The 16402-nt window shown below is 44.6% G+C and overlaps 1 protein-coding gene across 1 annotated transcript; it reads right to left on the reverse strand.

Annotated features, from left to right (window-relative positions):
• Window positions 1-5266: 5266 nt before the first annotated feature.
• LOC148844300 (cytochrome P450 CYP73A100-like) lies at window positions 5267-7713 on the reverse strand. The gene is made up of 3 exons (XM_088956813.1): window positions 6780-7713; window positions 6513-6643; window positions 5267-6049 (listed from the first exon to the last, which is right to left on the reverse strand). The coding sequence occupies exons 1-3, from the start codon at window positions 7640-7642 to the stop codon at window positions 5445-5447; spliced, it is 1599 nt and encodes a 532-aa protein (XP_088812939.1). The 5' UTR covers window positions 7643-7713; the 3' UTR covers window positions 5267-5444.
• Between the last annotated feature and the right edge of the window lie 8689 nt (window positions 7714-16402).

Consider the following 16402-nt stretch of genomic DNA (forward strand, 5'->3'; position numbering starts at 1 on the left):
CTAGTGACCTTCTACGGAAATTGAGAGGAAGAGATAGAGAGAGAGTAGAGAGAGTTTACAACTTGGCCAAACAAATTGACTGAAAGTTTATAGTGCTCGTGGGAAAGATATACTTGAACCATTCCACCCCTAATTCACTGAAGTCACAATACACGCACAGAAATCTACTGCAAGAAAAATAGAAAGAGAATAGAGAGACAATGGAAAAGAAATATAAGAAAGAACATGCGACAACTGAGTGTGAAAGACATAAGAAAGAACTTGGGTGATGAAACTGACCTTCAAACTGATGAACTAAAGAATGGAGAGAAATATACGAAAGAAGAACTGGGCTGACCTTCGGCCCCTGTATTTTGTCAAAAACAATGTCTTCCCGCTATTTCTGTTCATCCAAAATAGAAATGGTTTATATCAGGAAAAAAAAAAACGTGAAGAACAGAGAAATATAAGAAAGAAGAACCTTCGGCCCCCTGTATTTTGTCAAAAACAATTTATTCCCGATACTGATTCTCGTCTAAAATAAAGAAGATGATATGGGTTCTGATCGTGAGAATAGCAAGTAAAAAGAGCTGCAATGTGTTTTTTGTCAAAAACAATGTCTTCTTGATATTGATTCTCGTGTAAAACAAAGAAGATGGTATGGGTTCTGAATTTCTGATCGTGAGAATAGCAAGTAGGAAGAGTTGCAATAAAAAAATAAAAATTACAGAAACTGGTTTCCTAGTTGAATATCATTAGCAAAAGGGTCCTTAATTTTCCTTTTCTGACAAGAAAATCTATACAAGCTTTGTAAAAATTTCCTTATCTTATTCTTCATTTTCCTGCATTTTCCTTCAAACCAAACATAACTCTAGGACAGACGTGATTTATCGAGCTTCCTGGAATCCTAATTGCATTACATGTTACCAAAATTTGATTGGTGCAGTTCAATGACCTGGTTGGGCCTGTTAATGTGTCATTATGAGAGAGGGAAAAGTCCCCTCCAATGATCCAAAAACATTTCTCCAATCAAAAAAATATATTATTTGAGAGGGAGAAGTGAGTGATAAGGTGGATTAACGAGAGAGCAAGAAAAACTAAAATGAAAAGGGTGGGAGAGCTCTTATTTGGAATAATGAAAAAAGTTTAGGCCATGATGTGGCATATTTTTATTTTATATATAATGATTTTTAAAATTAAAAAAAAAAATTATGAAGTATAGATATTATAAAAGCTGATGATTTAAATGTAAACATGTTTTCCAAATATACTAATTCTTTTGTCATGTGCCACGTTTTCATTTTTTTATCTAAATGATGTTAAAGTAGAATTTATATTTGTGCCCCACATGCTGACATGCACATCTCAAAACTCAGTGTGCATTTGAGAGATGTTCCCATACATGGTTGGGATGTGCTGTGGGGTGCACATTGGGCAAGCTGTGCAAGGCGCCAATGTGATTTCATTAAAGTATTTCTTTTGGCACATTTTCTAAGCCTAATTTATTAGAACATTTTTATGGTAAAGTAAGAGTTATTAAAGTAAAAGGAAGAAGACAATGAAATATAAGTGGGAATTCCAGATCATTTGCCAAATAAATACGTTTTAACACCCTCCCAACATGATCTGCCACTGCACATCTTATACATGGTGGGTCCCAATCTCATGGTTAGATATATAGTGTCAGATCAAATTGGAAGAGTGCCGGCATGTGTTTTGCTGGCAGGATATCCCAACCCAACTCTTGGCATGGAACCGGATCTGTTCCTCACACGTGGGTGCCTCACAAACACATCCACCATGCATTGGGAACATCTCCCATGAATAATAACTTATAAGTATGGAAGATGTTTTCAATGCATGTGAGGCCGGTGTGAGGTGCCATGTGTGAGGAGCAGATCCGGTCTCCTCCTTGCATACAGACTAGTGTGATAAGGTATCACTAACATCACTCCACCATCACCAATTAGATAAATAAAGCATATGCAACTATGCAAACTCAAAGTGAGATCAAAGATTGCCCCCCACAGCGTCCCACAGTCTATCCCCACCGTGTATTTGGAACATCTCCCGATAATAATACTAGAAATGATGATGTCATCATCAAGAAATGTTCCTGATTTGAACTCACTCAAAGTATATATCCATCTCTATCTGTCACCAAGATTAACTGAAATTATTTTTGGATGATATGGGATGGCTACATGAATCCTATTCCTCCATTTCATCTTCTTTGACCAGTTAGAACATTGCCCGAACAGTTTAATTAAGAATTTTTAAATCCTTTTTTACTTTTCCTCAAACTCTTTAGCCCCTTCAACTTCTAAGTCTTCTTTGTATAATTAGGAATGGCAACGGGGCAGGGCAGGGACCGGGGGGTCTCTCCCCATCTCCATACCCACAGGGATTCCTATCCCCGTGGGGATCCCCATTCCCTGTGATTCTTTATAATGCTAATCATTTTGTTTTTTATTTTTTTTATTTTATTTAAAAAATAAAAATAAAATAATTAATATTTACAATCGTATTAGAAAATATACAAACATGTTCAACCATATTTTTAAAATATTAATAAATAGATGTATGTTTACATATTTACATATATAACATATGCATACATATATATTAGTGGGGATCCCACAAAGCGAGGATCGGGGTCCCCGCAGGGCAGGGAGTGCTCTCCCCATCCCCACTAACGGGGATGAAAATTTCCCCATCCCCATCCCTGCGGGGGGGGAAATCGTCCACATCCTTGCCCCATTCGGGGCGGATCCCTATGGGAATCAGAGAAATGAGGAAAATTGCCATCCCTATGTATAACCAAACCAAATCATATCAGTTTTAATTTGCCTCATTTTATCATCTATTTGAGCTATTCTCAAGTTCCTTCAATAAATTCATTGCTAATTATTATCTTCTTAGTTTTCCCAAACAACCAACTCTCTTTTATAATATAGGAAGCCCCAAGACAATTTCATTACACCAAATCATTCCGACGGTACAAGTAGTATGCATGAAATGTGGTGGTAGAGTCTAAATAGGATCAAACATATTTTAATGCAGTGTAAATGTTTTTATAGTAGACTTCTGCAAGGATTGCCATTTTTTCTTATATTTTTTTATTTTTATAATTATTATATTTTTTACATTTTTTTATGTCATTTCTGTAATTTCAATCATCTTGGATTGGATGGGATCAAATCCGACCCATTCGCATTAACACGAATTGGCTTGGACCCTCTGTCCATGATATTTCAGTCGGATGGGATTTGAACATAGACACATTGGATTGGGCCGGATTGGATTATATTAGGGATGAAAATGAATTAGATCGGATTTGAATTAGGATATATTTGAAACTGATTTGATCGATTTAATCTCATAAATATTGATTCGATCTTGAATTTAATTAGGATATTGAATATTCAAAACTGATCCAATATGATTTAATTTTAAAAAATAATAAATTATTAAAATATATATATATATAACAGATTAAATAAAAAAAATACAAATACAAATATTTTTTAACTATTTTCATCATACATATTCATGTTTATTATAAAAAATAAATAATATAAAAATTATAAAAATATAAATAACACATGTATATTATATAAGTAAATAAATAACATACAAATATGTATTGAATTGGATAGGGGTGATTCAAATCTAAACCTATTTTTAATCGAATCTGATCCATTTGCACCCCTAAGTAATACCTTTACCAGTACGATGAATAAAGGAGATTGAAACATGAGGGAAATGTCAATTCCGAATAAATCATTATAGACTTAACTGTCATTATATTTTAATTTGAACCTTTATTATTTATTATTTGAGTCGTTGATTTATCTTCATATACTTCAATGTATTTATATTAACATTATTTATATGAGAATATATAATTTTCTTTTGTCTTCATACATTTTCATTTAGGGTAAAATATTAAAACCTCCCCCGTAGTTTTGAAAAAACCTGTAATTACGAAAATGTTGGCATAATGTTTTGTTTTTTGAAACTACCCATTATACCCTTATATCTATCAGTTAAGATAAAAATTTACTAAAATACCCATAAAGTAACTGTTAACTTGCACCACCCATTTCCCGGTCAAACCATATAAAGTTGGGACAAAAATAATATTTTCTATGGCCCCTTGCATTGAGTGCGCGTTAAGTGCATTTTTGGAAGTGAGATAATATAAATTCAAATCAGGTTGAATTCGAATTGAACAGAAGTGTAAGATAATATAAATTCATCAAAGTGTGAACCAATCCGGTGGAATTTAACAGAAGCACAAATAATAACGCTTCGAGTAATGATCTGGAAATGGTCGTTAATGCGCCAGGCCCAGTACGAGGGACCGGGTTTGGGCAGAGCCTGGGATTTATAGATTATTATGAGGCCGTAACTGGGCTATATTTTAAATTTTAAGCCCAACCTCGGCCTTCGTTCATACATCCTCACTACCAAAATGGAAATAAACCAAGTGCCAAAGGTGTAAGTGACGTGCTTTATGTCCGAGGAATCAAAATATATTCAGAACATATGCACATGAGAGTATTTGTTTATTCAGAATAATAATAATAATAATAATAATAATAATAATAATAATAATAATTTACTTGAAAAGTATGTGTTTTCTAAGAAAAACTTAGTCATTTACCGAAAAATGAACGGGGTCTAAAAGACTGCAGCTCTCTATGTTTTTCTCGCTTCACTTTCCAAGCTACTTGATGCCACCCAAAGCTTTATTTAAGTTATTTGGACTTGCTTCAGGCCCAGCACATAGGATCATGCTCATTTCCTTATCCTGAATTCCTGGGTTGGGCCCAAGTGGATTCCAACTCTAACATAGCAAGCCCAATATAGACTACTTTACTCGTTTTGAGTTTTTCCTTCTCATTCTCCATTTGGGTGGTCTGGAGGTTGGAGCTGTCGATGACAGGAAACAAACAAACCACTATCGAACTGGTTTGACAGCGATTACTAGCCCAAACATGCCTTTTCCTCACAGTGATGTGCTCCATTTTATTAATCTACTTCTCCATTAATAGAAGAGGAATGCTAGTAAGCAAGAATAACAGTTGACATAATATAGATGGCAATGGACCGGGCATACAAATGGGTGACTCAACTCGACCCCAACTAGTAATATCGAACCAGATTTGGCTTGACCATAATCGGGTTAGTGAGTTGGGTGTTCAAATTCTAGATGAATTTATGATAGTACTCTTTGCGTAGGCCATAACAGTTTCCTAAAACTAATGGACAAACAAGATTCTTTTTGTGCAGACAATAAGCAAGATCCCTTGTTGATCAAGTACATTACAATGTTTAGAAAATTAAAAAGAAAAAGAAAGAAAGAAAGATACATTATTTTGAAGCAATCGAATGCACCAACAAACCAAGGTGAATAATTTCATTGTCTATAACCTTTCCGCCTAACTTGGGAGCAGATATCAGGCCTCGACTGGCTGGAAAGCGATTGTCGAGTGGTTGGCAATGTGCAGACTGAACTGTCCTCCTTTCTCACTCACGTCGATGGCCTTCACCCCCTTTGGAGTCTTGAGCTCAAAGTTGGTAACCAATTTCGCAATCACCAGCCCAAGGATTGGCAGTGCAAGTATGATGCCGGGGCAGCTACGCCGGCCAACGCCGAAGGGCAAGTATCTGAAATCCACCTTGCCGGTGGCCACTGCATCAATGCCTCCTTCCTCCTCCAGGAACCTCTCCGGCCGGAATTCTTCTGGGTTCTTCCACCATGCCGGGTTGTTGGCGAGCCACCAAGCATTCACGACCACCTTTGTTTCCTTGGGGATGGTGTAACCACCCAGCTTGGCCTCTTCCAGGTTCATGTGCGGTACTAGCAAGGGAATTGGGGTGTGCAACCTCAGCGTCTCCTTCACTGTGGCTTGTAGGTAAGGTAGTTGGTTTAGGTTAGATTCTGTGATTGGAGCTCCCTTAAGGACGGTGGCGATTTCTTCTCGGATCTTGTGCTGGACGGTTGGATGGTTAACCAGCTCAGCAATGGCCCACTCCATTGACCACAGGGTTGTCTCTATGGCTGCCAAAAAAGTTTCCATCAAAAAAGTAGTTAAGTTGGTGGAAAAGAGAGCTTCACGAAAGTACCAAATTGAGCTGACACTTGATAGAACATTGAGTCGTCTAGGCCTTTATGAGTTATGACCCAGAATACTCATCAACAGAGCCAGAGGGTTCAGAACTTCTGATTTGGGTTCATCTCCATCATCACCATCAAGAAGAAATCCGAAAACGCATGGGCCCACAATTTGTTCCCTACGAACGGTGATGATTGATGAAGACACCCATTTGACCATGAACCCACATGGTTTGTTTCTGGAGTATTTGTACATTCAAAAGATATATTCCCTACAGAATTGATGGAGAGGGGCTGTGGGTGGGTCCATGAAATTTTGTTTCTGCTCTCTGCAAAATTATGCAGATGCAGACAAACTTCGCAGCCTTAATTGAAACTTTTGAAGAGGAATAGGTAGAACCCCACTCACCAGCGACATTGATGTTCTCCACGATGTAAAGCACATTATCTTCGCTTATTTCTCCCTTCATCTGGGCATCTATTATGTAATCAATTGCACAGCTTATCGTATGCTTGTCTCCATTGGCAGCCATTATTTCCCTGCAAGAAAATTAAAAATGAGCAGAAGAAAATAAGATAATGAGAAGTGAGAACAACAAATGGGAAACTCAAGCCTAAAAGAATTAATTGGGTCTTCAGATTCAGAGATATATATCAAGTAATTAATCCAAATTACCTTCTCTTCTCCACGAAATAGTTGTTGAAAAATGCCAACCTCTTCGACTGCAACTCCCTACACTTGTTCAGGTATCTTCTCAAGAAGGGCCTGAGGAAAGGAATGAAATCTCCATAGTTGTAGTCAAAGCTCTGGGCCAGTCGGCTTCTCTCGGAGTTAAACTTGGTGGCCTGGATAAACAAGGGGTCCTCCTGTGATGTAAACTTGGTGTCGAACATCATCCTGTACATAATGTTGTAGAGCATCAACTGCAGCCGCCTCCTGATCACGATTCCTTCTTCTCTAACCTTCTGGTTGTTGTACAGATCCTTCACAACCAAGTCCATCTCGTCCTCCCACATATCACTGTATTGATGGACGACTTTGTTAGTGAAGAAGGGGAGCGTCATTATCCGGCGCATCTTCCGCCAGTGGTCGCCGTAGATTGTGAACACCATGTCTTGCCCATTGCCGGTGAATATGTCGAAGACGACGTTCCGTGGCCGGGATCCGAATTCGACGCCCTGCGTGTGTAAGACTTCGCTGGCAAGCTCTTGATCGGAGACCACAACCAAGTTCCTGGCGCCCAGTTTGAGTAAGAAAATGCGGCCAAACTTCTGGCACAAGGAGGCAAGGAACCTGTGGTTGAGGTCATCGCCAACCTGAAGCCAGTGGCCGAAGATTGGGAAGGAGAATGGGCCGGGGGGAAGGTTGCCTTTCTTGTTTGAGCTGATGAAGGAGATGATGAAGAGGAGAGGGAGAGCAATTGAGATCAAGGTTGAAGGGAAAGGGATAGATAAGTAGAAGAATAAGAACTTGGTAGATGATAGAAGCATTATTGTGAGAAGTACTAAGGAGATGGACTTGTTAACAAGCTTATCCATGTCTTCTGCAACTCCAGAGCCTGAGAGGAGTAGAGAAAGAAAGTGTGCGTCTGTTGGTTGGAAGGTTGAGGGAGAAAATGGATTTATATATTGGAGGATAAAGGGGGTTAGGAACGGGGAAGGTTGTTGGCGTTTAATGGTTTTAGGGGAAATCAATGGGCTCCCTTCAAACCAAGGTAGGAGAATACAGAGTAGGGACTCTTTTTTAAGTAGTCAAATATGGAGGTTGGTGGGACTGGCTTTAAACTTAGGTATTTTATAAATATAAAATGAATCTATATGAACGCTTACCAAACCTCTATGCATGGTATCCCATAAGATTGTCTTGACACTCGTGTTTGAAAAATTCTCTCAACCAAAGAGATTGTAAATTGGGTGTTGTTTGTTTAATCAGTCATTGAACGCGTACCTGATCAGTCCTTTTCTTTTGCATAATATTTAAAATAAATTTGATGAGGAAAAGGTTTTAATTTGTCACGTGGCAAGAGATACAGAGCATGTTCTTATAAATTAACCATTTATTTTTTACTGCCTAGCTTGTACTACAGATTAGTTTCACCCTTAGAGCTTTTAACAATTTGTTGTTGGTGATCAGTTTTTATCAAGTGAAGCCCAATTTGGGGAAAATTTGTACACACACTCTCTCCTCATCCAATCAGACAAGAGACCCATTAAATTGTCTATGTGCTTACTCCCTGATGGTGCGCAATCCGACCGGTCCTAACTGTCGACAGTCTTGCCTCTGAACGGAGCTACAGGGAACCTAAAAGGGAGAAGATGAGGGAAATCCGGGGGGAATCCGGTGAGATTGCTTCGAAGCTCAAGTTAGTATTCTCTCAAAGGCAAGACAAAACCAGATGGCGCAAAGTTCACATACCTTGTTCTTGGGGGGTAGGGGGCCTTTTATAACCACTTCGCACACTCACTCTGAGGCTTCTGTCAGGTCGGGTATGATTACTTCTGTGCTTCTGCCAGTTCAGGTGTCATCCCTTCTGCTGGGATAGAACCGCCACTGCTCCTTGTCAGAGCCGTCTCTGTAACTGGAGATGGCGGTGGCAGGTGGCAGTGGCAGTTGGTCGTTTGAAGTGCGGCTATCAAGCATCAGATCCCGAGTCAGTAGGTGCGCCACCGCTGGATACGGACTTCCTCGGTGTCAGGCAAGGTACGGTTGTTCAGTTCGGCATCCTGGGGGCAAAGTGCTGGAGTGGTGAGCGAGGTGAAGTCTTGAGTTCGGATAGAGGTGTGTCCTGAATTGCCATGGGGCAGGCCAGTTCGGGTTAATGCCCTTTGTGTTTGTAAGGTTCGGGGCCTAAGGAAGAGCTCGGGCTCCTTGCGGGGAGTTAGGGCTCCTCGTAGGGAGTTCAGACTGTTGGTTCCTCCTTTTGGAGTTTGCACCTCGGGCGTGTTGTTGTGCCGAGCTGTTGCTTTTGCCACATGTTGAGTGATTACGAGGTCGGGCCAAATCTTCCTTCATCAATTGCCCCCCACTCCTCGCGCTAAGGGACTTGCCCTAGCGCGGGGAGTTCGCGAGGTGGCGGGTGGATTTGTCTAGTACTTCGAACTGTTTGACTAATAGCACGAAGTGCGAGTTCGTCAGGATTTTTCTGGGTTTCTCGAGCGCCAAAGAGACGGGAAGCGCGACAATCTGTCTAAAAATTCTGACAGGCGTGGCGGCGCGCACTTATTTCAAATTTCAAAAAAGCATGCCGCTAGGAGACATGATAGCGGATCTTTTCAAATTCGAAAAAACGCACCGCTGCCGCTTTAATGCGATGAGACGTACACTGGCGTTCTGTCAGTTTCAGAAAGACGTGCATCTTCATTCTGTCAGTTTCAGAAAGACGTGCGCCAATCACGTCTCAGTCTCAGGGGACATGTGGTCAGCGCGACTGCGGGCCATCGGATTGGCTTTGATCTGCGCTACTGGTTCTAGGTCACTGTGGGTATAAATAGTGGGGGACCCCAGTCGCTTTGTCACTTCTGCGCTTTGCTTCTTGATCTCGCGTCCAAGTTTAGGCTCGCGTCCAGGCTTTTAGTTTGCTCTCAGGATCTTAGCTCATGTTCCAGTTCCCATAGTCTGTTCAAGCCTTTTTCCGGGTGAGTACTTTTCTGGAATCCATCTTTTCTCCTCGATGTCTAGCTCGGATAGCTCAGACGGTTCTTCAAGTGGGTCAGATGTAGGTTCTACGAATCGAGTTGCATCCCCTGGTGGTCCTAGCGAACCGGAGGTAGAGCTCGAGGAAGAGCTCAAACCCATAGGCCGAGTCGCCTCAGGTAGTTTGGCATCCACCTCTCGTCGAGGTCGGATGTTAGACAAGTTTGGTCTCTCAATCATGACGCCTGATGGGCTCCAATCCCTTATTACCTATTACAACTTGCCTGGGGAGTATACCTACTTCATACCTTCAGGCAGTTTCCCTTGGGAGCATAGTCCTGATGAGATCGTGACATTCCGGGAGCAGCTCGTTGCGGGGTTGCGCCTGCCTTTCCACCCTCTTCTTGTCGAGGTCATGAACCACTTCGGCGTTTCACCCGAACTCCATTCATAACTTGGTGGGGACAATCTTCCTATTTTGCGAACAGAGCTTTCCTTTAGACTTGGAGATCTTCTCTTCCATTTTGATGCTTAAGAAGCAAGCGGGTCCGCTTCCCGGGTGTAGGCGGGCGTATTACCTGTCTCCTTGCCCGGGTTTTAAGCTTTTACATGAACTTCCTAACAAGGTCCCGGCGTGGAAGCGGGACTACTTCGGGGTGCGAAGTGTACCAGGGTGGCCATTTCAGACCGGGTGGGGGATGGCTGCCCCTGACTCTGGTGTTATGCTTGATAAAGAGACGGTGAAGGGCCTCAGGCAATGGGCACGGCTTCGGCTAAAATGCCATCAGTATCTGACGGAGGCTAAGCTCCTCCTGTTGCCGTTCTTCTGATCACTTGTTCTTTCCTTTTGGTAGGTGAACTCTTCTATCCATGCCTTAGCGGCCCAGGTGGAAAGGAGCTCGAGGCAGGCGCGAGCTGCCGAAGAGGCTCTCCGTGCTGCCAATATGACATCCCGAGTAGCTGAGGCAGCTACTCGCGTTGCACAGACCAGGCAGGCGAGGTCTCAAAGAGATGTCGAGGCCATGGGAGTAGTGGTGAAGCACATGGCGGACCTAAGGCAGGATCTGCAGCATCAGGTTGAATACCTTCAGGAGGATATTAGGGAGATGATGCAGATCTTTTCTCAAGGCATCAAAGATGCCAAGAAGAAGGTCATCGATGAGTACATTGCCTTGTCGCGCTTTGATGACCTGATGGTGGACTCGTACAGAAGGGGTTTTAAACTGAGCTGGTGGATGACCCGAAACATGTACCCCGAGCTTGATATCAGTGTCATATCCACTTTGCGCATAACTTAGGAGATGGCCAACGCTGCTGATGGTGAGCCAGATTCTGAGGGCAAGGCAGGACCTTCGAGTATCGTTGAAGTGGCTTCTGATAATGAAGAAGTAGCTCCATGCCTGTCACATGTAAAATTTTTTTTTTCGAAATGTATCCTCCCTTATTTTGAAATGGAATGACTTTTCTTTTGGTTAAGTGTTGGTTGTTCTTTCTCCCGAACTGACCGTATTTGCCAAACTGACCATATGCCTGATTGGTGTTTAATACTTAGTCTCTGAGATGCTGGTGTCTCTATTAATTCGTTATTTCCGCTTCACCTGAGCCTTTGTCCGACACTTTTCTTTGCTTGCCTACTTTGCTTGAGCCTTTGTTAGCTCGGTATCCAAGTCCTTAGGCTCTAGTAGCGATTTTGTCTGCTTCGCTTGGTGGTCTATAGGTAGTATCGCCTTAAGTTGACGATGTTCCACGCTCGGGGTACTTGTTTGCCCTCTAAGGTTTCGAGCTCATATGCCCCCCCGAGCGCTCTCTTTACTCTGTAGGGCCCTTCCCAATTTAGTCCAAGTTTGCCCACGCCAAGTTTGGGAACCATGATCTTACAGAGAATCAGGTCGCCGACGCGGAAGCTTCGCTTTTTTACTCTGGCATTGTAGTACCGAGCTACTTTTTGCTGGTAGGCCGCTGTCCGGATGTGCGCGAGGTCTCTTACCTCATCTAGTAGGTCGAGGTTAATGCATAATTCGTCTCCGTTTGTCTGATCGTCATATGCTTCTAGTCATAGTGTAGGTATTTCGATTTCCACCGGGATTACTGCTTCAGTGCCGTAGGTGAGGTTAAAGGGGGTCTCTCCCGTGATGATTTTTTCCGTAGTTCAGTGAGCCCATAGAACACTTGGTACTTGAGGTCAGAAGCAGACTGATGGTGGATATTGGCGTGCTTCTGACACTTGTCGCATTTTCTAAGGAGCTCGACAGATTTTGCCTTCATCGTTGGCCAATAGTATCCTTGCCGAAGTGCCTTTTGGGCGAGGGCTCTACCCCCAGGTGTCTGCCACACAGACCTTCATGAGTGTCGCGGAGTACGAGCTCGTCTTCGGCAGGTCGCAAGCAACGCAGGTAGGGGAGTTTGTAGGACCGTTGGTACAATCGTTCGTCTATTATGACGTATTTGGCTGCCTGGCGCTGCACCCTCTTGGCTGCATTGTGGTCCATAGGGAGGGATCCATCTAGCAAGAAGCTCGCAAGTGGGTCGATCCAGCTTGGCTCTGCTTCAAGGACGGGGGCGACCTTCTCTGCCCCACCGAGAATGCTAGGCCGATGTAAGTCCTCTATGTACACGGTTCTCATGGTGTTGTGAATCGTGCTAGCTAACCGGGACTGGGCGTCAGCCTCAGTGTTCTCTGACTCGGGATTTGCTTGATGAAGTGTGACTGGAAGTTGAGCAGAGCCTCTTTTACTTACGCCAAGTATGCGATCATAGAGAGCTCGCCTGCTTCGTATTCGCCTGTAACCTGGTTGACCACGAGCTGGGAATCACTGCAGATAACTATGTGCTTTGCTCATACCTTTTGCACTAGGTTCAGCCCGGCTATCAGTGTCTCATACTCTGCCTCGTTGTTGGATGCCGCGAACTCAAAGCGTAGTGTGTATTCCAATTTCGTGCCACTCGGGCCGCGTGGGACTATTCTAGCCCCGCTGCCCTGCTGGTTCGAGGAGTCATCTACGTGAAGGATCCAGGGCTCCTCATCCAAGTTCGCGTTTGGCCTAACCAGGAGAGATGTCACACTGGTTGCTGCTTCATGGGGTTCAAACTCTATTGGCTTGGGAGCTCCGGGCTCACCCGAACTGGGGATCTTGGGCTCAACCAGCCCAGGGGCTTCGAGGCTGAACGTGCACTCGACAATAAAATATGCTAAGACTTGGGCCTTAATAGCAGTTCGTGGCTTATACTAGAGGTCATACTCGGTGAGCTCGATGGCCCACTTTGTCAGCTGATCGAAAACCTCGGGCTTGAGTAAGATTTGCCTTAGAGGTTTCTTAGTCAAGACGATGACGGTGTGAGCCTGGAAATATGGGCGGAGTTTCTGAGCTACAATTACCAGTGCGTATGCTAGCTTTTCTATCTGCGGGTATCTCGTCTCTGCTCCCTGCAAAATTTTACTAACATAACAGATGGGTCGCTGGACCCGATTTACTTCTTTTATTAGTACCGAACTGACCACCTCATCGCTTGCCAAGAGGTACAGTTCTAAGACCTCGCCCTCCTCGGGTCTGGCTAAGGTTGGCATAGTGGCGAGGTAGATCTTTAGCTCGTCGAACGCGAGCTGGCAGTCTCGGGTCCATTCGAACCCTTTGCCTTTGATCGCTTTAAAGAAAGGCAGAGATCGGTCTGTCGATTTGGACATGAAGCGGCTCAGAGCGGCTATGCAGCCGTTTAGCCTCTGAACTTCTTTTACTTTTCGGGGTGGTCTCATATCTAGGATGCCATTTATCTTGTTCGGGTTGGCCTCAATACCGCGCCAGTTGACAATGTACCCTAGGAACTTACCCGAGGTGACACCGAAGACACATTTGTTGGGGTTCAGTTCAATGCTAAATTGACGCAGAATTTGGAAGACAGAATCTAAGTCTTGTATTAATTCCTGTGAGAACTGCATCTTGACAACCATGTCATCTACATAACATTCTATTTTCGTGCCAATTAAGGGCCGAAACAGCTTATTTATAAGTCTCTGGAAGTTTGCCCCAACATTCTTCAGTCCGAAGGGCATGACCTTGTAGCAGTACGCGCCGAACTTGGTTATGAAGCTAGTTTTTTTCTCACCGGACTGGTCCATCCTGATTTGGTTGTAGCCTGAGTAGGCATCCAAGAAGCTCAGCAGCTCATGTCTTGAGGTCGCGTCTACTAGGCGGTCAATTCTGGGGAGGGGGAAGCAATCTTTTGGGCAAGCTCGGTTCAGGTCGGTGTAGTCGACGCACATGCGCCACTTGTCATTTGCCTTTTTCACCAGTACTGGGTTGGCTACCCAACTCGGGTAATGAACTTCCCTTATGAAGTCTGCTACGATGAGCTTTTCGACCTCCTCGTCAACCGCCCTCCAGCGTTCTGGGGCTAAGTTACGTTTCTTCTGTCTAATGGGTCTAACTACAAGGTCAATATTAAGTTTGTGAGTTATAAGGCTAGGGTCAATACTAGGCATATCGGCCGCGGACCATGCAAAAAGATCTAAATTTTGAAGTAGGAAACTCACCAGTTCGGTTCGTAGAGGCTCCTTAATGGAAGCACCAATTTGTAGCATTCAAGCAGGATCTGTAGCCGAGGTCGGGATCGTGACCGTTTCCTCTGTGGGCGAAGCTCGTTCCTTGCCCTGCTCCGTAGGTCGCTCTAGCTCGAGGTCGTCGAATGCCTTCATTTTTCCCTTCAGGGTGGCAACATAACACTTGCAGGACTCAAGTTGGTTGCCCTGCGCTACCCCCACACCGAAGTTTGTGGGGGACTTCATTGTCAGATAGTAGGTGGAGACCACTACCCGCAGAATATGCGTAATTGGCCGCCCTATTATGGCATTGTATGGGGAGGGGGTCGCAACCACTAGGAAATCGTGGTTGAGTCTGACCGCACAAGGCCATGTGCCGACTTCCACAGGTACTGTTATCTTCCCGAGGGGCCTGACTTCCTCTCCGCTAAAGCTCACAAGAGGAGTGCTTGCGGGCTTCAGTTCGCTTCTCTGCAACTGTAGCTGGTCAAACGCCGACTTGAAGAGGATGTCCGTCGAACTACCTGAGTCCACAAGTACGCGCCTGATTTCGAAGTCGTTGATCCTTAGTTTTATGACAAACGCGTCATCGTGGGGGTAGTGGACACCTCGCGCATCATCTTCCGTGAAGGAGATCGGTTCTTCTGTCTTTGACCTCTTTGGAGGATTCTATCCTTCCCGGGCTGCCTCACGAACTGATGTCCGGGCTACTGCTGAAGTACACCCTGCTACCACCGAACCTCCCACTATCACATGGATGGTTCCCCGAACTGGCCTCTCTTCCAGAGGCTGTCGCTGCAACGCTTTGGTCGGTCTGCTGCTGGATTCGGGGGCATCCTTTTTGTGCTCCCCTTGCCGACCTGCCTTATTATTATTATCATTATGTTGTACAAAATTTCTCAAGTATCCGCGACAGATGAGTCCCTCTATCTCATCCCGGAGATTGTTACATTGTTCGGTACTATGACCGTGATCTCTATGAAAACTACAGTACATATTTTTATTTCTCTCGTTTGGATTCCCCTTTAGGCGAAGTGGCCACTTTACGTATGGGGCGTCTTTGATCGTCATCAAGATCTCGGTCTGCCTCATGTTTAACGGCGTGTAATTTGTTCGAACTACTAAGGGAGCTCAGGATGGCTGGCTTGGCTTTGCCTCTCGGGCCAGGTTTCTTCTGTCGCCTGGGTTGGAGGACTCGCCTTCTCTTTTCCTTTTCTCGACCCCGCCTTCGGTTCTTTGGTTGATTTTTTCATTTGTTCTCATGAACTTATTCACGAGCTTGAGGAATTCGGCCACGGCCGTAGGCTAACTAGCTACCATGTGCCATTTGAGCTCCTTGTGCGTTACTCCTCTCTTGGCCGCCGAGAACTGTACCGCAGTGTCTAATCGCAATATCTGCAAGCATGCTTCATTGAACCGCTTGATGTAGCCCCAGATGGATTCTCCTTCTCTCTGGACTACTCCGAAGATGCTTTCCTCGGTTCTGGGGCACCGCTTGCTGGTAACGAAGTGTGCAATGAAGACCTGCACGAACTGGGCCTAGCTTCTTATCGACCCGAGGGCCAGGTTTCTATACCAAGTGTGGGCTACCCCCCTGAAGGTGGTGGTGAAGGCCATGCACATGCATGATTCACTGGCCCTAACGAGGTGCATTTGGGACTGGAAAGCATCGATGTGGTCGTTGGGGTCAAAGGACCCGTCATACTTGTCCAAAGGAGGGAGCTTGAAGTCTCTGGGCATGGGGACCGCCAAGAGTTCTGATGCGAGGGGGGAAGGAACTGAGAGAATTGGGGCAGCTTTCACCTCGTCCGAGCTCGTCTCTTCCTTACCTCTAAGCTCAGGCAGGACATGGGTGGCAGTTCGGCGACTTTGTCGGCGCCTTCGTTGTTGAGTGGGCCTGGTGCTAGCGCTCCTGGCCTCTATGTTGCTGAGCACGATGGGCCCAGAATGTTGGTTGTTTGCTGCTAGGGGGTGGAAAAGGGATGTTCATGGCAGGAAGGTTTACGGGCGCCACTGTTTGTGGCGCATTCAAGCTGGGGATCCCATCCACCGGAAGGGGGATGGTGAACTATCCGATGCACACCACGAGGACTTGGAGTTGTTCCCCGGTGGTGTTCATCTCTGTGCCACG

This window comes from Nelumbo lutea, chromosome 8, assembly GCF_056320005.1.
Source record: "Nelumbo lutea isolate HS-2025 chromosome 8, American lotus-T2T, whole genome shotgun sequence".
Classification (NCBI taxonomy): Eukaryota; Viridiplantae; Streptophyta; class Magnoliopsida; order Proteales; family Nelumbonaceae; genus Nelumbo; species Nelumbo lutea.